General features: G+C 38.5%; 1 protein-coding gene across 2 annotated transcripts in view; it reads left to right on the forward strand.

The window, feature by feature from the left end:
• Positions 1-21,747, forward strand: part of MMEL1 (membrane metalloendopeptidase like 1) — a 64,643-nt gene that overhangs the window by 16,165 nt on the left and 26,731 nt on the right. For both annotated transcript variants that reach the window (XM_051988750.1, XM_051988751.1), the window contains exons 3-11: positions 2,012-2,089; positions 4,169-4,228; positions 12,264-12,425; positions 13,375-13,455; positions 15,661-15,756; positions 18,094-18,212; positions 19,397-19,462; positions 20,549-20,683; positions 21,586-21,675. In XM_051988750.1, the coding sequence (XP_051844710.1) occupies positions 2,012-2,089; positions 4,169-4,228; positions 12,264-12,425; positions 13,375-13,455; positions 15,661-15,756; positions 18,094-18,212; positions 19,397-19,462; positions 20,549-20,683; positions 21,586-21,675 (887 nt within the window). The remainder of the gene's footprint in view (positions 1-2,011; positions 2,090-4,168; positions 4,229-12,263; positions 12,426-13,374; positions 13,456-15,660; positions 15,757-18,093; positions 18,213-19,396; positions 19,463-20,548; positions 20,684-21,585; positions 21,676-21,747) is intronic.

Genomic DNA, 21,747 nt, shown 5'->3' on the forward strand with positions numbered 1-21,747 from the left:
GGTAGAGGAGATAACTGTGATCATTTCATCTTTGTAGGGTTTTTTTTTAATTTACAAGATATTTGCATGGGTAATTTTTCAGCATTGACCGTTGCAAAACCATCTGTTTTTTCCCCTCCTTCCCTCCACCTCCTCCCCAAGATGGCAGGTAGACCAATACATGTTAAATATGTTAAAGTATATGTTAAATACAATATATATGTATACATATCCATACAGTTATTTTGCTGTACAAGAAGAATTGGACTTTGAAATAATATAAAGTTAACCTGTGAAGGAAATTAAAAATGCAAGCAGACAAAAACAAAGGGATTGGAAATCTATGTAGTGGTTCACACTCACTTCCCAGAGTTGTTTCTCTCGGTGTAGCTGGTTCAATTCATTATTGAATAAATGGAACTGATTTGATTCATGTCATTGTTGAAGTGATCATCATGAATTGATCATCATGTAGTATTGTTGTTGAAGTATATAATGAGCTCCTGGTCCTGCTCATTTCACTCACCATCAGTTCATGTGCCTCTCTCCAGGCCTTTCTGAAATCCTCTGTAGGTTTGTTTTTAATTATGTCAAAGGACATGAGTTCAAGCCAAGGCTTGAATATATTCCATTTAGTGGGACATTGGGGAAAAGATTCATGATTGGAGATAGTTGTATTAGAGGGCCTTTGAGATCCCTTCCAACTTCATGCTGCAATATGGCATAGAGCAAAAATATTTCAGCCATGCACAAACTGCCATTACTTTCTAACAGTTCTCATTATCTCATAAGATTTAGAACTAGCAAAGGATCTTGGAGATATCTTGTTCTTGGAGATACCTTGTTCAGCCACCACATTTTATAGATCCAATTCAGTGCTGTTATTTTAGCCCTCATTAGAAGTCTTCAAGAAATCACTGGTTGATCAGTTTTCTAGGAGCAAGTAAACAGTCAAATGGACAGTCTTTCTAACTCTAATTGTGTTATTCTGGGTAATTAAGGACCAGCAAGGGAAAGATACTTGCGCAAGATCACACAGGCAGTAAAGCCAGAGCTGATATTAAAATCCAAATTTTCTTACTCCAAAACAAGAGTTTTTTCCCCTATTCTAATTGCACTATCTCCAGCATAAGGCCTTTTAGTTGAATGAAAAAAGTAGGGGACTTAGGACCAGAAAATGTAGGCTTCAGGCCTGGCTCTGTGACCATCAGACAATAATTTTGTTCCCTAAACTATAATTTCTTCTTTTACAAAATTGGAAAACTAATACAGTTCCCTGTCTCCTAGGGAAAGCAGGCAATAAAACATTTTGCAAACTTGAAAACTTGTTTTTATGCTAGTGTTGCTATTATTATCAAATTCCTCTCACTTTTTTTTTGATGGAGTTCAAGTAGAAACAGCCCAGGAACAAACAAATCAATATCTTGCAATTATTTCTTTATGTTTTTGTTCTATGGTTTTGCACAGGTGAGTAACATAATTGAATAAAATCACTGAAGTGTAAGCTTATTTTCTGCAGGTTCAATGGACGTATATTCAAGGCAATTCTAATAGTGGACAGGATGATAGGGATAAAACTTAAATCTTGTTTCCACATGATTTTGACTTCTAGGTCTCTATATTTTCAAAGTTTTTCATTCCGTGTATACCGGAGGTTATGACTAATCTTTTTCAGCCATCACATTTCACAGATCCAATTCAGGGAAAACAGGGACCGTCTTTTACCTTTCTTTGTATCCCCAGCATGTAATGCAACTAATTAAGATTTTGGGTTCTCAGATGCTACAGAGAACTGTACAGCATGAGACAGAACAAATCATCTTGCATCTTATTCCCCCAAATGTATTCTTTAGTATAATGATACTGGCTTCTGGCTATTCCACAAGTCTATGTTTCAATAGGGTAGCTCACCAGCCCTGAATTTAGAGGATACCTATGAAGGTGGGGCAGCCCCTGAGGAAACTGTCCAAGGAAAAGAGGGATCTAAATTCTTTAAATCTTAAGATTAGCTAAGTCTTCTGTTTTTCCCTAGGGAAGCCACTGCTGCTATTTCCCATTTCGTTCTATATCCCAAGAGAAGAGAAGACTTTTGTAAGAAGAGATTTCCAAGGTAGCCCTTTTCTTGCCTGTTATAAGCATAGTCCTAAGGGAGCTTACCTGGGAAGCAGCTACATTTCCCAATCAGAGGATATCTCTGTATACATCATTGCTATGGGCACTAACTTTTATTAATCACTATTAATGCTACTAGAATTTACAATTCCCATAATGCCCCTGGTTTCCATACAAATTGACTCTGGAGCAAGATTTTAAATATACCCCCCCCAAAAAAAGGCCAAATTATGTCTTTTATGTAATAGCATTAGAGAGAAGTCAAATTCATCTTCCAAGATTGAACATCTCTCTTGTGCTTAAGCTTGAGCTAAGCCTGTTGGACAGATAGGAAGGATAGAAGAGACCAATCAAGATCTTAGGGAGCTATTGGGAAGTTAAATTATAGATATGAGAAATAGCTCAAAAATGTGATCAATATAAAAAAAATATTTATTGACCATCTACTAGATAAAAGCCATGGTACTTTCCTGTAGAAAAGAGAAGAGAAGATTAAGAGATAGATCATGTTTTCTAATCTACTTGAGGGAGGCAAGGCATTTATTCCCCCAACAATACAAAGCTACCTGTATTAAATGGCAGATGAAGGAGTATAAACAGTAAGTGTTCTGAGAGTTCAGAAAAGGATGAGGTCATTTTGGATGGAGTCCATCTGGGAAGGCTTCTTTGGGAAGGAATGGCTTTGGAAGTATAATTTAGGGGATACATAGATTTGAGATATTGGTGAGAAGTGTCTAGACTGCCAACTTCCCCAATGCCACCTGGCCCTTTTCCAGTCTTGCTCCCAAATTGATGTGTCTGGCAACTAAGAGATATGACCAGAGTGGGAAAGTACTTTGTCACTAGCTTCATCTATTCCTTGCATTTTATTAAATGAAGCCATTTTAATCCAGATCTGGACACTTTTGAAATTGTTCCAAGAGCTCCATTTAGCAAGATTTTCAAGAGTTCAAGTGAGATTTTTATTAGCCCTGTAGTGCCCTTTAGTTATCATGTAAGTGCTCAACTTGGACACAAACTGAAAAGGCAGCAGGTGAAACGGACACAGCTGCTGGTCTTTATCCTGAATTGTAATGTCTATATTAGACTATGTGACTTTCATCATAAAAAAGCTTAAGACTTTAGAGCACAGAGCAACTAATAAAGATCTAACTGGAAAGCTCCATGGGAGAAACATAAACCAAAACAATAACTAAGGCAAAGCAATGGGGCTTTGACCTATGTTGTTGAAATTTAAAGGGGACAGTAATAGTACTGTTGATCCTCAAAGCATAGAAACAACTGAGATTACTGCCTTGTTAACAAGTAGAGTTAAGATAAGAAGCAGCTAAAAGGTATCTTCCTGGCCCTCTGGCTTCAGGAGCTATATGTATCCCTAGTGAGCTCCTACCTCGGTGGTAGGCACATTTATTATTCATTATGGCTTTAGCTGGGCCATACAGGATGTGTGAAAAGAGAGGGAAGAGAAATCTCCAAAGAGTAGAGCACAGACTAAGCAAAGGCAAAATTCCAGAGGAGATGCCAGGACTTCAGACAAGTGGGTAGGCAGGTGGGATGAAGTCAAGGAGGGGAAGTGTGAGAACAAACTCTGCTGAAGTCTCATAAGTCCAGACTGTTCTAATTGTCTTCTGTTTATTCTCTTAAATCTTTCCAAAGAAAAATCAATTGACAGTGTTCCCTGGGCAGGACTATCAGCCTCTATATGGAGTTTTTCCTGGCTTTTAGTGAATCAGATGGATAGCTATGTTGCCATCATCAATACCCCTGGTAGCTTGGTACCATTAGCAAAGCAAAATGTAGGGGCCCTTGAGAGAGTGAATTAATAGTTCTGAAGACCTGGGTTCAAATCCCAATTCTGACATTAGCTAGACAAGTCACTTTTCATCTCTGAGACTCTATTTCCTCCTCTGTAAAAGGAGGAGGTGGGACTAGATGCTTTCAGAAGCCTCTTTCAGTTTGACATCTATGATCCCCCTCCTTATCCTCCTTCCCCTCAGGCTGCCCTTTGGTAACAGTTTTGTCCTTTTCCAAGAATATCCTGTTTCTATACATTTTTTTTTCTATTTACCTTTTACAGACCCCACAATTGCTACCAGTTTTGGAGAAATCTGTGTCCATCCTGGCTGCGTGATAGCAGGTAAGTAAATATCACCCTCTGTCTCCCCCAAAAAGGGATTAAAACTAAGCCTGACTCATGTCTGCAAAATCAACCATATAGAAGTGATCACTGTGAATATCACTGGTGAGTAGATCTCCACTCCTCTAGTGAAGCCATATTCCACTGGCCCCCACTCTTAGAAGAGACTTCAACCTAGGGATATATTACTATCCATCTCAGTTAAGGATAAAATCAGAGTTTGAAAGGAGTGATTGGCTACTGAGCTGACAAAATTGCTGGGCTAGGTGGCTGGCTGCCTTGACTCCCCGACAGACTCCTATAGCTTGACCTCTCCAAACCAGTTCAACTCTTGCTTCATCATCTCTAACCTGAACAACTTTATTGTTGTTTTAACTTATTGATTGCTCTCCCTTTCTCAAGTCTCTGCCCTCTCCAATTCATCTTCCACATCACTACTGAAGTATAGTTCTGAACATGTCGTCACCATGTTCTAAAAGCATGTTCCTAGGATCAAATGGGAACTCATGCAATTGGCATTTGGTCCCAAGCTAATTTTCCCATCTTGTTATATATTATTCCCCTTGGATGAATGGATGAATGTATGTATGGCCTCAGGAGCTATATGTACCCCTAGTGAGCTTCTTCCTCAAGGTAGGCACATGTATTATTTATTATGGCTTTAGCTGGACCATATAGGATGTATGAAAAGAGAGGGAAGAATGAGCAAAATGAATCACTGAATAATTAATAAGTGTTTATTGATTGGTTGATTGCGGAAAAAGCTTAGGACGTGACTGGCTCGATGGGGGAAAAAAAAAAACATCAGACTAGGAGTCAAAAAAAGCCTAGGTTCAAATCCTGGGCCTGCAATTTACAAGGCATTAGGCCTTGCATGTACTCTCCTAGACTAAGCTTCCATTGCTTCACTAAGATTAATAGCTATTGTGTGAAACTCAGTGTAGTCCATCTCGACTCCCAATTTGGTAGTTTTCCTTAATCTAGAAAAAACCTCTTTCCATTTTAACATATTGTTGCCCAGCCATTTTGTTAAATTCACATGCACATTTTTAAACATTTATTATGTGCCAGATAATGTTCTAAATGCTATTATACAAAAATAAAAAAAGAAATTTCTACTTTCCTTTTTTAAAAAAAATTGCTTTCTTTTTTTCTGGCTGTACATGTACATTCATTTAAAAAAAAATACACAATTTCTTTATTGTGTGGGACAGTATGACCACAAAAACAATCAGAGACTCTTAGAGTAAGAAGAAGCACAAAGGGTTTATTATGATCTTGTGAGAAAGGGTATCTCTCATCTGACAAGGTATTTGTCAGCAAAAGAAGTGCAAAGCAAAAGCTGCAAAATACAAGATTAAATAACCTAAATGCAGAAGCTCCCATCCTTGCCTGGGCTTTTCTCCCATTGTTTGGGGGAGCACAGGATTACATTTTAATGAAGGAAATATTACCCAGAAATAAAATAATACAAGTCAATAATAATAAGCTCTTAATTTAAATTTCCCTAGAGAAGTGCAATACAAGCAGATATCCTTGAAAAAGAGAATTCAAAGCCATCATTACCTTTACAAGAAGTACTTAAATGCTAAATAAGGGGTGATGGGAAACAGGAGGGGGCAAACATTTGCAACTTTTAACTATAGTTCTATTTGTCATTATAAAGTCTCAAGTTACAATTAAGGCTTTAGTTTAAGGCTATATTCCTATGAGAATGTCTTCACTCAGTTAATTTCACACATTTATGAATCATATTGGAAGAGAAAAATAAGAACAAAAGGGAAAAAATGAGAGGAAAAAACAAGAAAAATAAAAAAAGAATAGTGAACAAAATATGTATTGATTTACATTCAGCCTCTACAATTCTCTCTTTAGATGCAGATGATGTTTTCTATCCAAAGCTTATTGAGATTGTTTTGGATTACTGAACTGCTGAGGAACCAAATCTTTCATTGTTGATCATTGTACAATCTTGTTATTGTATTCAATGTATTCCTGGTTCTGCTTGTTTTGCTCAGTATATATAATCTTTTCAGGCCTTTCCAAAATTAGCTTGTTCATCATTTTATAGACCAATAATATTCCATAACATGAATAGTCCATAATTTATTCAGCCATTCCCTAGTTGATGGGCATTTACTCATTTTCCAGTTCTTTGTCACCACAAAAAAAGCTCCTACAAACACTTTTGCACATGTGGATCCTTTTTTCTCCTTTATGATTTCCCTAGGATACAGATCCAGCAATGGCACTGCTGAATCAAAGGATATGTACAGTTTTATAGCCCTTTGGACATAGTTCCAGATTGCTCTTCAGAATAGTTGGATCATTTCACAACTCCACCAACAATGTATTAGTGTTCCAGTCTTTCCACATTCCCTCCAATATTTATTATAATCTTTTCCTATAATATGAGAGGTGTGCAGTTGTACCTCAGAGTTGTTTTAATTTGCATTTTTGTAATTCAGTAGAGCATTTTTATATGACTATAAATGGTCTTAATTTGTTCATCTGAAAATTGTATATTCATATCCTTTTGTCATTGCAACGACTTTTCTGTTTGTTTTCTCTTCTTCTTTTTGCTTTTTGCTTTTTGTTGTGGCAGTTGGGGTTAAGTGACTTGCCCATGGTCACACAACCAGGAATTGTTAAGTATCTGAGGCTGGATTTGAACTCAGGTCCTCCTGACTTCAGGGTTGGTGCTCTACCCACTGAGCCATCGCCAATTGTAATGACCGCGTATTTAAAATCAGCTGGAGTCAGGAACTCAGGTTAAGGGAAAAATCTTCAGTCTTTATTGAAGTGAAGAGGTGAAAAAAGATTGCGATAGCAATATGGGCAGCTGCGACAGGAAGCCAGCTAGTAGAGAGAGCACGAGTGATCTGAGCTCTCCTCCCCTTCCTTTTTCACTCCCCTGCCTCCACCAGAATCGTCATTTCCTATACAACACATCAGGACTTGCACAAAGAGTGGCTGAGGGTCATTCTTTCTCCAAGCTTATATATTAATAGAGTATGGTCCAATTACTATTTAGCCTCATGTGCTTGGGACCTCAGTGCATCAAGCCCCATTATATCCTTTGACCTTTTATCAATTGGGGAATGACTTGTATTCTTATAAAACTGACACAATTCTTTATATATTTTAGAGATGAGACCTTTATGAGAAACACTGGCTGTCTTTCCCCCTTCCCCCACCAGCTTTGTGTTTCCCTTTTAATCTTGTTTCGTGGAAAATTTCTACTTTCAAAGAGTTTAAATTATATTTGAGAAGGGGTATATAAGTTGGTATAAAATGGATAATTCAAGCTATTTTGAGGAAAGAGAGGAGATAAAGGAGGAGGAGGAGGAGGAAGCAAAGAAAATGCAAGAGGAGGATGGAAAGATAAGGAGAGAGGAGAGAGAGGGAGAGTGATGGAATGAAAGAAAGAGAGGGGCATAGAGAGGAAAGAGAAAAAAAAACCTACTGAGGTTCAGTAAAGATTTTTTTTTCGTTAGAAATAGCACATAATCTGAGTCTTGAAGGCTCAAGGATTCTGACAGGGGAAGATGACAAAGTAGTCCATTGCAGGCATGGGAGTTAGTGTGTGTACAGTCTGGAGGAAGGAAATGAAATGTCAAAGTTGGGCTATAGATGGCAGTCTAATTTTGCTAGAATATCAAGCACAGTGTCTTGCATACATAAAAATACTGTTTGAATCGATTGGATTAGATTCAATTGGATTGAAGGTGGAAATCATAAAAAGTAGAAAAATGAAATAAACCTCAAAAAGTGGGTTATTCCCAGAGTGCAGAGTGTCTAGGAAGCCCTGATGAGAAGTTGGTATTTTATTGTGGAGACAACAGGGAGCCCAAGATGATTTGTGAACAAGGGAATGACAGGATCAGATATATTCTTGAAAGGTCATTTCAGCAGCTCTGTATTAGATGGATCTGAGAAAGTGTGACTTAGAAGCAGGGAGAATAATTAATTAGGTAACTGACTATTAACAATATAAAAGAAAAGAGATATTAGCCCAAAACTAGGTTGATAAATGGAAAGTGGTGGATGTGAGAGATATTGTAGCTGAGATTTAGCAACTGACAAGATATGGTAATGGGTGGGGAAAGAGAAGTTAAGAATGATTCAGAATCATAGGCTCAGAGCTAGAAGAGATTTTGGATGTAGTCTAGTCCATCTCCTTTATTTTGCAGATGAGGAAGTTGAGGTACTTGTCTAGGATCATATAGTTACGTTCCTGAGGTCAGATTTGAACTGAGATGTTCCTGACTCCAGGCCTAATGCTTTCTCCACTGAACTACCAGCTGTCTGGCACTGGGTCAATAATGGTGACTTCAACAGAAACAGGGAAGCTTAGGGGATGAGTGGGAAAGGAAAGATGATTTCATTCAATTAACAAACATCTGTTCAGGGCAGACAACATACAGCCTGCTATCTCTTAAGTTTCAATTTTCTCATCTAGGAAATGAGGGGTTGTACCGTGTCATAATGTGGCTGCAATTTAGCACCCAGTTTCAATGGGTTACTTCTATCTTTGGCCAACTAAACTTCTAATCAATCAATCTAATGAACATTTATTTAGAACCTACTATGTGCCAGATATTGTGCTAAGCACTATGGATACAAAAAGAGGCAAAGAACATCCCTGCCTTTATGGAGTTTACAATAGTGGAGACAACATGCAAACAAATATATACTAACAAGTTATATACAAGATCAAAAGAAATAATTAAGAGAGGGAAGGCACTAAAATTAAGAGGGATTAGGTTAGCTAAATCTCAGCTAATCTCCCTGCAAAAGACTGGATTTCAGTCGAGACTTAGAAGTCAAAAAACTCAGTCTGTGAATCTGAAGAAAGAGAGTGTTTCTGGCATGGGGAACAACCACTGAAGTGGCCTGGAGCTGAGTGATGAAGTTTCTTTGTGCTTCCCACTGATTATTCCTCATGTTCTTTTCCATATGATTTGAAGACAGTCATCAGGTGTGGCCCAAGTCTTCTCCAGGGTAAACATTCTTAATTCCTTTCATCATTCTCACATGGAAATTTTCCAAGACTACCATCTTGACTTACCTTCAGCTAGACACTTTCTAGTTTATCAATAGTTTCCAATGAAGTTGTGATTTCATTGATTTAGAAGTTCCCTCCAGTGATCCAGACCACAGTCCATTCAGGCCTGTCCATACTGGGCAACTCTTGTCCATATCTTTGCATAAGTTTTACAGCAAGATGGTGGACACTCAAGATACTAGAAGATCCCATTGGAGCACATTTATTTCCCATTGTTAATCTTTTTCCCTTGTGAGGCATCTAGGGTTAAATGGTTTGCTCAGGATCACACAGCTAGTATCAAGTCATTGAGGCTAGATTTGAATTCAGGTCCTCCTGATTTCAAGGCCAGTGCTCCATACACTGTGCCACCTTGATTGTTTCTTGATCTTCCATTTTCTTCCCCCTATTTTCTAAAACACTGCATCTGTAGATTACCAACTAGTATTTTCTGAATAATTTGGAAATGTGGTCAAAGTGCCTTGGCAGAAATGTTGGGGACAGTTAGTTGCTTTTTGCAGAAACAAACAAAAGCTTATCTGAGATGAAAGCAGCACATTTGGACAGGGTTGAGAGTGGGATACAGTGAAGTTTCCTTGGGTTCAAATTCTGCCTTTGATGACTTTGGGCAACTTCCCTTGCCTCAGTTTCCAGCTCTATAAAGTTAAAGGGGGTGGATCAGATGGCCTCTTCAGTCTCTTCAGTCTCAAGAGCTATGATTTGTGAAGTTTCAGAACAATAGTAGAAAATTCTATGAAATTTCATGACTAGCTCATTGCTAGTCTACCCCTCTGAGATACCTGTCACCTATTCTACATTGACTTTGTATGTACCTATTTGCCAGTATATTATCTCCTCTCATTAAGAGTTCCTTGAAAAAAGGGAGCATATTTTTGCTTTTTTTGTATTCTTAGCACTTAGCACTAGATGTGGCGCAAGTGCCTACTAAATGCTTGTTGACCAACTGCCTGACTGAAACCCCATGTATCAGGAAAAGGAAAAGCTGTAAGGCAGCTTCTAGATTCCTCTTCATGATGGGAAAATAAACTACTCAGTCCAGGGTTAGTTAGCATGGTTTCGGTGCTCATCAGAAAGGCTGCATGGAACTTATTTGGAGTTCATCTGGTCAACATGTACGAGTGAGATCTGTAGCAGGACCCCCAGTTACACACAACCGATCAATTAACAAGCATTAATTAAGCACTAGCTGTAAACAAAATATTGTTCTAGGCATTAGAAGTAGAGAGAAAAAATGAAACAGTACCTAATCTCAAAGAATTTACATTCTACAGGGAAAGACAACATGGAACACATACATGGACGTGTGCTTTGAGGGGAAATGACAAGAGAAACTGATGAGGGAGGAGGAGTTAGGTTTTAAAATAAAATTTTCAAGGGTTTCAGGTGTGTATCATTTGACTCAATCCACATCCCATATAATCCCCAATTGTGTGACACTGGGCAAGCTGTTTACCAACTTCCTGCCTCAGTTTCCTCAACATTGAAATAAGGATAAAAATAGCAATAACACTGATAATAGCAATAACAGTCCCTGCTGGAACTATTGGGAGGACTGGATATTTAAAAAGTGCTTAATCCACTGCCAGTACATAGTAAGCACTTAATTAGTGCTTGTTTTCTTCCTTGTTTTCCAACCAATCGATCAACAAGCATTTATTAAGCATGTACTAAGTACTGGGTTTTACTTTCTAGGTCTCTGTGTTTCATTCAATATAATGAGGATTTTCATTTGGAACAATGGGCCTGTCGCATCCCCAGTAAGGAAGTAGACTTGATCCCAGTGGCTTCCTGGTATAAAAACATTTGGGGGAGATTCTCATAAGATCATGGGAAATCTCAGGAGAGAGATTGGGGGTAGAGTAGGGCTGAAATAAGGCTTAAAGGATAGAAGGCTGCACCTGGAATCAAGAGTGGATCAGATCCTGTCTTTGACACTAATTAACTGTCAGACTCTGAGCAAGTCCCTTGAACTCTCTGAACTTTAGTTTTTTCAACTGTGAAATGAGATGATGGGATCAGATATTTCCTGGCATCCTTTGCCTATCTCAATCTATCATACCATTCTATCATTACTGATGTAGTAAGACTTGGCTATTTTGTCATTTGATAATGCTAAAATGATGTCCCCTTTGTCATGAGGGAAAGTTCAAAGGATGAGGTTAGGAGAAAAAACAAACAAAACAAAAAATAAAAATTTTAAAACCCCACAAAAGATATCTCCAATAATAGGAAAATAAAAGACAAAACAGTTGTTAACCAGAAAAAAAAATATATTGTTCTAAATAAAAATCCTCATTATTCAGAATGAGAGCTAAAGACTGAAAAAGTGAAACTTAGTTTTGGAACTGCTTAAATAAACATTTGTTAATCCACACTCGTTAGTGGTTATTGACTGATTAGGAAAGGTGGTGGATATGGTCTGAGCCAAAGACACTCCCTGAAATCATTGAATTGTTTTATTTTCAAATCTAACTTCTCCATTCTCATCAACTAATTGAGAAAATTATTGAACTTCCCTCAACTTTGGTTTCTTCATCTATAAAATGGGGAGAACACATTTTGCATAAATGTGTTGTGAGCTTCAAATAAGATAACATATGTAAAACACTTTGTAAATCTTAAAGCAGTATAGAAATACTAGTTATTAATAAGGTTAAAACCATTTTCTATTTAACCCAGAAATTTTAGTTGTCTTCCATGAGTGTTCAATTAACCAAAGAAATAAAACAGCATCTTGGGATTTATTTTGTACACAACCGTTCACCCATCTTACACGTTTCTTTTACCTGATCACAACACAGGAGAAAAGGTGGGGATGGGAAATGCCCTTCCAAGGGCAACTTCCTTTTGACCGGATCATCTTATGTATTTAGGTACTCGTTGGGGTTAGAGTCAAGACCCTTTCAGCTCTCAGTCTTGTATTCCCAAATCCCCATCTTCTCAAATAGCTGATATTGTGGTGTTCAGCTTCTAGGATCATTCAGAACATGGACCCCACCAGCGAGCCTTGTAATGACTTTTACCAGTATGCTTGTGGAGGCTGGATTAACCGTCATGTGATTCCTGAGAGCAGTTCCCGATACAGCATCTTTGATAACCTGCGGGATGAACTGGAAATCATACTCAAAGGTGAGGAATGGAAGGGGAGGAGTCACACCTTGGGCTCATGGTAGCAGGCAGCCCCATAGTAAGAAGTGACTTTGTGTTAGGGAAGGGATGAAATGTAGATAATATATTTAGAGTTGAAAAGACCCTGGGAGGCATCTGCTTCTCTCATTTTACAATTGAGGAAACAGAGACCCAGACAGATGAAATTAATTATCCCAAATCACCCAATCACCATACTACTTAGTGACATATGGACTCAATGATTGCTAAGTCTCTAATGCTTCTAGCTCCTAAGATCTGATATAAATGAACATCAGGCTAAAGTTCCCCCTCAATTCCCCACAGTTGGGAAAGAGGAGATTTTCAAAGACAAGCAGATGCTCCTTTCTCACACAGAAGTGAAGCCTGCTGTCACCCTGTGCTCTCTCTGTCCTCATAATGCCAATAGACAAGACCAACTTATTGTTCAGGCAGCTATTTGATATGTCTATCAGCAGGGATCTGGACTTGACTGGAGAGGATAAATTTTATTTTTATTTTATTGATACCTCTGTTCCTACATTCTTTCTTTTTTTTTCTTAATAGACCACTCCCTATTTCCCCTAGAAGCCATTTCTTCTTTTTTTAAAAAAAGAAAGAAAGAAAGAAAAAGAAAAAAAGAAAGAAAAAAGAAAGAAAAAGAAAAGGAGAAGTCCCAAAAGTTAGTTCAGCAAAACTAAGCACACTAGCTGATTCTGACACTATAGACACCCTTCCACACCTATAATCCCCCAAATTTGTAAAGACTGGAAAGATATGAATTTTCTGGATGATAGGCTTTCTTTAACCTCTCCCACTATCACTCTTGCTCCCTGAGATCAAGGAATAGCCCACTCCTGCCTCTGCTGCCTATCACAGGCAGAAGTGACCAGGGTTCTCTGTTGTCTCCTCCTAAGGCCCCCATCCAGCTGTGCTCTCCCTTCTGCCCCAGGTGTGCTGGAGACCCCCAAAGAGGGAGACCGGAATGCCATTCAAAAAGCAAAGACGCTCTATAGTTCCTGCATGAATGAAAGTAAGCAATGTCTGACTTTTCTGTGCTTTGGGTCTGGGATTATCCTAGGGCTGGGGAAGAAATTGAGAGGTAGGTAAAAGAGACGGTCAATAATGTCTGGACTGGCACAGTCAGGAGCTGATACTATGATACAGGAGAGACAGCCTACCCCTTCTTACTCCACTACCTCCCTATGGTTAGCTCTGCTAGTACCTGGGACCACAAGGCATTGGAAACTGCAGGAGGGGAAAAGGTAGTCACAGGCTCTGGACAGCATCCCCTGCTATTTGCAATGAAGGCACCAGACCCAGCCTCTGAGGAACAGAGGCCAAATGTGTGACTGCATCTAAGTGAATATTACTTCAGAGGCAGCTTGGGTTAGGGAAAGGAAAACCAGATTGGAGAGCCAGGTTTGAGTTTCAGCTATGTAATCATGCAGTAATGTTTTCTTCAATAATATGAGGTCAATTATATTTGTTTCGCCTATCTTTTGAAGCCGTTGTGAGGATCAAATGAGATTGTGCAAAGCTCTTTATAAACCTCAATGCCTGAGAAAATGGCCCTGGCAAGGTTTATCTCTGGCAATTATGGAGTGAGTCAGATGAAAGGAAAACCCAGGAAAACAGTGGGTGTATGCAAGGGAGGAATGGGGTGGGGAGGAAAGAGGGAAGAAGGATTTGGGCTGTCTTTCTGTGTGTAGGTGTTCCTGTGTATTTGATGTCTAGGCTGTATGTCTACATTGTAGCAAGGATGCTTCTGAATGTCTCCCCTGAGGTTTATGTTTGCATCTATGTATCTGGGCTATGTTTCTATATGTATCACTATGTTGCATTTCTATATGTGCCTTGATTGTGTCCACCCCATTCAGTATCTAAGCCACGCTGTGTGTTTCTTTTCAATTGGACTGTATATATCGGATGCTGGGTGTCATGTATTTCTGTGATAATCTAGTCTATTTCTGCATTGTGTTATATGGCTTTCTAGAAACTCCAATGGCTCCCTATTATCTCAAATAGAGCAGGGCTTCTTAAACTTTTTCCACTCACCACCTCTTTTTGCCAGAAAAAATTTTTACTTGACCTTAGGTATATAAAATAAATATCAAATATTGATAATAAATCATAAATTTATTTTAAAACAATTCTTTGGTATGCAAATAAGCTTATTTATTAAAGGTGAAAATAAAATTTCATATTAATGAGATGGATGTGCTTTTTATTTTTATGAAAAGATTTAAATCTTGGTGGAACATTTCATATCTTTTTACTGTTGCTAAAATTTTCCCACGTTCAATTATATGACCCATATGGAGTCACAAACCACAGTTTAAGAAGTTTTTAAATAGAAAATCCCATTTGACTCTTAAATCTCTATATAACCTGGCCCCTTCTGATCTTTCTAGTATGCTTAAATGCAAACTTAACAAGCTATATTGCCTACCTCCTGCTCCTAACTACCACTTCCCATCTCCATGACTTTGTAGTTACAATCCCCTGTGCCTGGAATGCCTTATCTCCTCACCTTTGCTTCCCAAGATACCTGGTTTCCTTCAGAGTCAGCTCAAAAACTACTTTGGGCACTCAGAACTTGAGCCATCCTCTCTAAAGCTGCCTTCCATCACCTCCCTTATATTTAGTCATTTTGATGTTGTTGCCTTCATTAAACTGTGAGCTCAAAAAAAAAACCCAAAATAAAATAAAATAAAATAGGGATTATATTTTTGCCCAAATATACCCATAATATTTAATCTAGTGCCTGAGAAGCACTTAATAAATACTTATAGATTAACTCATTGATTTGTCCCCGATTCTGAATTGATTTGTATATATTTCTAAAACTACTGTGTGTTGGGGTGTGTTTGTATTGGGTTTTATTTGTATGTGTTGTATCATCTATATAACATTTTGCATGGTATGTGTAATATGGGAATAAGAAGTAAGAATAAGCATTTATTAAATACCTACTGTATTCTAGACATTGTGCTAAGCATTTTACATAGTGTCTTATTTGATTATGTGTTTCTATGTATTTTTGTATTTCTATATCTGTTAAGTATTCTTGTTTTGACTATCTTGCACACTGGTTGCCACACTCTTGGCAGTGATATATATTTGGATGGATTTCCATGGATATGGAATATGATTTTATGTGTGTGGTTTCTGGCTGGGTTACTGTGCCTTTAGAGTTCCTGGGTGTTTGGGTGTATATCACTATTTCCTTTTTCAGGTCTGATTGAATCACGGGACTCTAAGCCACTGTTAAAGATCTTAGAAAGTGTGGGAGACTGGCCAGTGGCTACTGACAACTGGAAGGAAGTCAGAGGTACGTGAGTCTCTGTCTTCTTGCCCTCCCACCAGCAGAGTCTTTTCTTGTGCTCTCTCTTGCATTATGAACCTCAGGGGCTGGGAAAGAATATTGGCAAAGAAGGAAGCTTGGGAGGAAAAGAGGAGTGGTCCTGTGACCAAAACATTCTTCCTAAGGTAAAAGGAAAGTGTATGGATCCATGAAAAGGCATAATATTAAAGTCCAGGGACTTGGATTCCAGTCCTTACCTCTTTTCTATAGTCCTCAGTTTTGTCATTTATGAAATGGGAAGAATAATGTTTGTATAACCTATTTCCAGGGATTTTATGAGGATAAAATGAGATAATCTATGTGAAATAATTTGTAAGAACCAACAAGTGCTAGAAGTACATGAGAATATACTCTGAAGAATAAGATAGCATCAGACTCTGCCTGAGGTCTGCCTCTCTCTGCCTAATTCTTCCAACAGCCAGAGAAATGTTCCCAGGATTTGGGCCCAGATGTGATGTAGCAGAGATGAATCCTATCCCATCTTTCTCCTCAGGCTGTCATCTAGGACGCATATTCTATGTCTATCAAAATAATGGAGATTTTTGAGGTTTTCCCAAGCCCTGCCTGCTGAAGGGGAATGGATCCTAGTCACTAGCCTTGTATTCTAGTTCCCTAAATAGCCGGAGGCAAAAGCAAACTAAAACAAAAACATGTTTCTATCTCTGCTCTACAGGGAAATTGCAAACATAAAATGTGCTTATAATAAGTAAAAGTAAAACTAAAAAGTGAAAAGCCTCTTTGTTGTCTTCTTCCTATCTCAGGAATTGTCCATAAAAATTTCTTGATGAGTATCACTTCAGTGTGGAAAATATGCTTGCACTACCAAGTTAGGTTAAACTGATCCATATCGGGCTTAGGTTCTCTTTATCACTCAATAATAGCAGTATAGACAAATGACTTCGGTGTAATCCTCATCTCTTTTCTATTCTTCTCCACAATTAATCATAATAAACAATAGCATACATTTTCTCTATTCCTCAGATGCTAGGTATATAACCAAAAGCAGAATATATAAAGAGCATTTTAATATCTTCTTTAGCCTTTCTCCCCTACTTAGTACCCATTAGCAATAGAGAGATCTCCATCCCTTCACTGGCCAATTAGTTTACTCTATAAATCTCAATACAGAGAAAGAATTATGGCCTCTTTTTAACCCAGGTCCAAAATTTATTCTTTCAATTCTTCCTAATTTTCTTTAGTCAATATCTGGTCATTTCCAAGATAACCATACTATAGTTTATGGTTCTAACTATATCCTTACCTTTTCTCTCTCTTCAGGTAATTTCTATTTTCCCCATACTATTTATTAGACTGATTCTGGCAATCACATTTGCCCAGTTATTCATTATATATTTTCTTATTTGTTTAGTTCTTTATATGAAAATTACAGAAACAAATTGTTCTATTAACTCCAATGTTCTACACTTTTCATGTACCTGTAAGTAGTTACCGTTTTAGAATTATATCAGTAACTGCATCTCTCAGAACCTTGAGGCAGACCTCTGCCCTATTAAAAACGAACTGTTAAAGCAGCATCAATAGATGATTTTTTCCTAAGACAAAACTATTCCTCCAGACGTGAACTCTTAAGAATCATTTTCCTTTTCTGAGCTTCAGTTTCCCAGTCTTTAAAATGAAGACTTTGGACTAGATTATCTAAAGTAGAGATGCTTATGACTAGATTTCAGATTCATGTGAAATTGAATGGGAGAAAATGAAATCTTTATTTCAGTGTAACTGGCTTCTTCTGTGATCCTATGCATTTAAAAATACAATTCTAAGAAAAGGGTCATAGGCTTCACCAGGCTGCCAAAGGGTTTCATATCACAAAAAAGGTTAAAAATCTGTGCTCCTAACCCTTGACATTTTAGAGTCTAAAGTCCCTTCCAGCTATGAAATTCTCTGCCTTATGCTGCCTCCAACCCTGACATTCCAAATTATAATGGTCTTTCTGATTCTAATATTCTATACTCCTGCCCTAGGTCTAATATTCTATTATCCTAAGGTCCCTCCCTTTTCTGGCATTCTCTATTCTAAGTTTTCCCATGTCTAACATTCTATGTTGTAAGAAACTGCCCAATTCTGGATATTCTCTGTTTTAGAAACTGTTCCCACTCTGAGATTGTTTAAGCTTCCTCACAGGTATAACACTTGAGGTTCTAAGTTTCCTCCCAGCTCCTTCATTCTCCGTTCTAATGTTCATTTTAGCTTTGACATTTTCAGTTCTAAGATCCCTTTCAGTTCTGATATCATATGCTCTAAAGTGTTTCCTACTTCTAACATTCTATGAATTCAAATTCCTAGAACCCTATTGGGTCATGGAAGAGAAGCTGTCAATGATGAACTCCCAATTCAACAAACGGCTCCTCATTGACATGTTTGTTTGGAACGATGACCGAGACTCCAGAAGTCACATCATCTATGTAAGTGGTACACCTGGTCCCTCAGCTCAGTTAAGGGGGAAAGATCCTTAGCTGGCTGTGGGCAGTGGAATACCCAACCACAACTCCTTGTCTATGGTGTGGGGATTTGGCCTCCCAGAGAAATATCCAACTCACCATCTGGTAAGGATATTAGACAAGGAGGAATCCACTGGAGGAGAGATATGAATCTCTGATGTTCCATTTGAATGTGGTTTCACGATACCAGCTATAGGAATCTGGGAAAGAGTAAGAGAATCAGTCTTTTTTTGAGTATGCTCCTGGGCACAAGGGAATGATCTTATGGGGGCCATGTGCTAAATTCAAAGCTTAATTCCCTTAATTAGGAAATAGAAGTGTTTTAAAGATGAATCTTCTGTTGCCAAATCTGTGTTTGATTTCCAAGTTATGCATTACATAAATTAGCCCTCAGGAAGACATGAGGGATATAGCTTTAAACTCTGAAAAACTATGAGTCACAGGAAGCCAAACATACTTTTATTTACTAAAGGTCAACCAGTACAATTAGTAGAGGCAACAGAAAGCTAAAGAGAAATTCATTTCATTTATTTGCTAATTGGTTTCCTCTGCATAAGGAGAAGCCAGCAATTATAAAGGGCATTAAAATTTGCAAAACACACTGTATTCTTGTTGTCTCATTCAGACTTGAAGTCAGAAGGATCTGAGTTCAAATCCAGCCTCAGATGTGTGGTCTTGGGCAAGGATCTTAATTGCTATCTGCCTCAGTTTTTTTCATTAATAGTTCAACATCTCAGGGTAATTCTGAGAACTAAATATATGTATAGTTTCACAAGCCTGAAAAGCAAAGTTCATGGGAGATAAATGTTACTTATATAACTTATCTATGCTCTTTATTATTATTATTATATTATTAATTAATATATTTTATTATTATATATTATTATTATTAATATCCTGTATTCGTGCCCCAAAGTAAGCCATCCCTACATTGATTAGGTTATTACATAGTTAGCATACATGTGCCAGAGAGGGCTGCCCCTTTTATCTTGGGCAGTAGAGGGATTAAACTCAGTATTCCCCTCCCCTCCATCCTCCTACTCTGTGATCACACTCAATATAATCTTCAGCTGTGGATGATAGGAGTTGGAATTATTGTGCTTCTCTTGGCCTTCCTCTTCACATCTCATTCTGTACTTGGTCTGCAGATTGACCAGCCATCACTGGGCATGCCTTCCAGAGACTACTACTTCAACAGTGGCAACTACCAAAGGGTCAGTGCACTCTTTCATCAAGGGATCCCTGGGGGGTGGGGGATGCATGAAGAGGTCAAGAGAATGAACCTCCTCCCCCACACAAACACACACATCTTCCTTCCCATCTGCCAGTTGGCTAGTGATTTCTGTGCCCACAAGGAAGTCCTCAGTCCAATTGTGAAACAGGGAACATTTGCATCCAATTCTCTCTCCTCCTTCCAGCCTATCCCAATCTCCCAATGCACTTCTTTCCACCTCTTTCACCCCTTTCCTTGCCCACATCTATAAATTTGTGACTGATAATCACCAGGAAGTTCCCTTATTCATAAGAAGAGAACCCGAATAAAATACATGAGTGAATTTGTGATTTGGATCCCTGATACAAAGTAAACTTTCAGATCCTGGCTGGGGATGCTGTTAAAGTTCTTTCTTACCAGCTGGAAGGCAGGATGAGGTGACCTCTCTGAATTTTATTTCTTCCCCTTCTGAAAGTGAAAGGTTCAGAATAGTTTGTATCTAAGGGTCTTTCATGAAAAGGCAGTGATACCTAACGAAAAGGCCCTGAATTTAGAATCAAAGGACCTGGATTCTGATATTTTCCACTTATAAGTGGTATGACTTAGGCAAGTCATTTTACTTTCTCTGGACCTCTACTTCCTCCTCTATAAAATGAGAGAGCAGGAAGAGAGCACTTCAAAAGTCTCTTTTAGATCTAAGTCAAAGATACCTCCTCCCATAACTCTGACATGTTATGAACACCTTGGGAAGGATGGAGTGCAATCAGACCCTGGGATCTAATCCTGTCTCTGCTCCCTATAATCACTGTGCCCTTGACCCCACCCCTACCTCTCTCTGAGACTCAGTTTCTTCCTTTGTAAAATGAGTAGGGTGAAAAACCTGATCTCTTAAGGTTCCTTCCAGATCTAAATCCTGGGATCTCCTTAAATGTCCTCTCAGGAGTTCTGTACTTCCTCAGTCTGATGGACCTGTATGCCTTGGGGATAAGTGCAAAAGACCAGAACTGGACAGAAGCAGGGACTGGGCATCTCTGGCTCTCTGCTCCCATCTCTCTCCTGAGCTGTCTTTGTCTCCTCTCTATCCCAGGTCCGGGAAGAATACTTCCAGTTTATGATTAGTGTAGCTAAGATGATTCGGGCTGATCTAAACTTCACCAAAGATGATGAGTTTGTGGAGAATGAGATGTTGCTGGTGATGAAATTTGAAACTGAACTTGCCAATGTGAGTAACAACATTAAGGTCCAGGAGAGCAAACAGCTTTTATTAAGTATTATCTATGGTCCAGGCACTGTTGTAGCCCACAGGGGGACTATAGATGGGATAAATTGGGAGTAGTCTCAGAGGGAATTAAGCAAGTCTGGGAAAACTTTGTAGAAGGCATGACTTTAGCTGAGACTTGAAGGAGGTCAGGGAAGCCAGGAAGTAAATATGAGGAAGAAGGGCATAGACCTAAAGAATAGCCAGAGAAAATCTTTGCGTGGGATCTGGCTTTGGTGATAGAAAAAGCAAAGTTCATGGGAGATGAAGGAAGAGTATTAGAGGATTATAGGTCTGATTGGAAGTCAGACTTTTCGATAGACTACTCAAGTGACCTTAGGCAAGCCACTTCTTTGGACCTCAGTTTACTCCTCTATAAATTAAGAGAATTGGGCTAGATGACATCTAAGGTCCATTCCAGCTCTAATAGGAACTTTGATCAAGAGTAAGAAGGAACTTAAAGGCCATTTGGTCTAACCTCTTCATTTGACAGATGAAAAAATGGGTGTTATTTAGGCAAGATCACATAAGAAATAACAAAGGTGACATTTGAACCCAGGACCTCTGACTTCAGAGTCAGTATTCTTTCCATTATTACTACTACATCGCTTCCCCAGAAGTGATACCATTTGGCATTTGTTAGTGGCCATAGTTTAATTAATCGACCAATAAGCATTTTATCAATCACTTTTTCTGTGTCAGATCCAATGTGTGACTTAAATTTCCCTGAGGATCATGGTATTATTTAGGGGGAACAAAGAGAAACCATGGATATTTTGACCTGTGGCTTCTTGAGTGTATAGACCTAGACAGTTTTAGGACATTGTTCCCATCATTAGTGATCCATCTTTAAATCTTCCCTCTAGGCCACTTCACCTCAAGAGGAAAGACATGATGTCACTCTCCTATATCACAGAATGAACATATCTCAACTCCAGAATACCTTTTCATTCAAGGTAATTGTACAGTTTTTTTTCAGTTTCTTATCACTCCATCTTTCTGTTTGTCTGGAGCTTTGTCTGACTAGG

Source organism: Antechinus flavipes, chromosome 3 (genome assembly GCF_016432865.1).
Source record: "Antechinus flavipes isolate AdamAnt ecotype Samford, QLD, Australia chromosome 3, AdamAnt_v2, whole genome shotgun sequence".
In the NCBI taxonomy this organism is placed as follows: domain Eukaryota; kingdom Metazoa; phylum Chordata; class Mammalia; order Dasyuromorphia; family Dasyuridae; genus Antechinus; species Antechinus flavipes.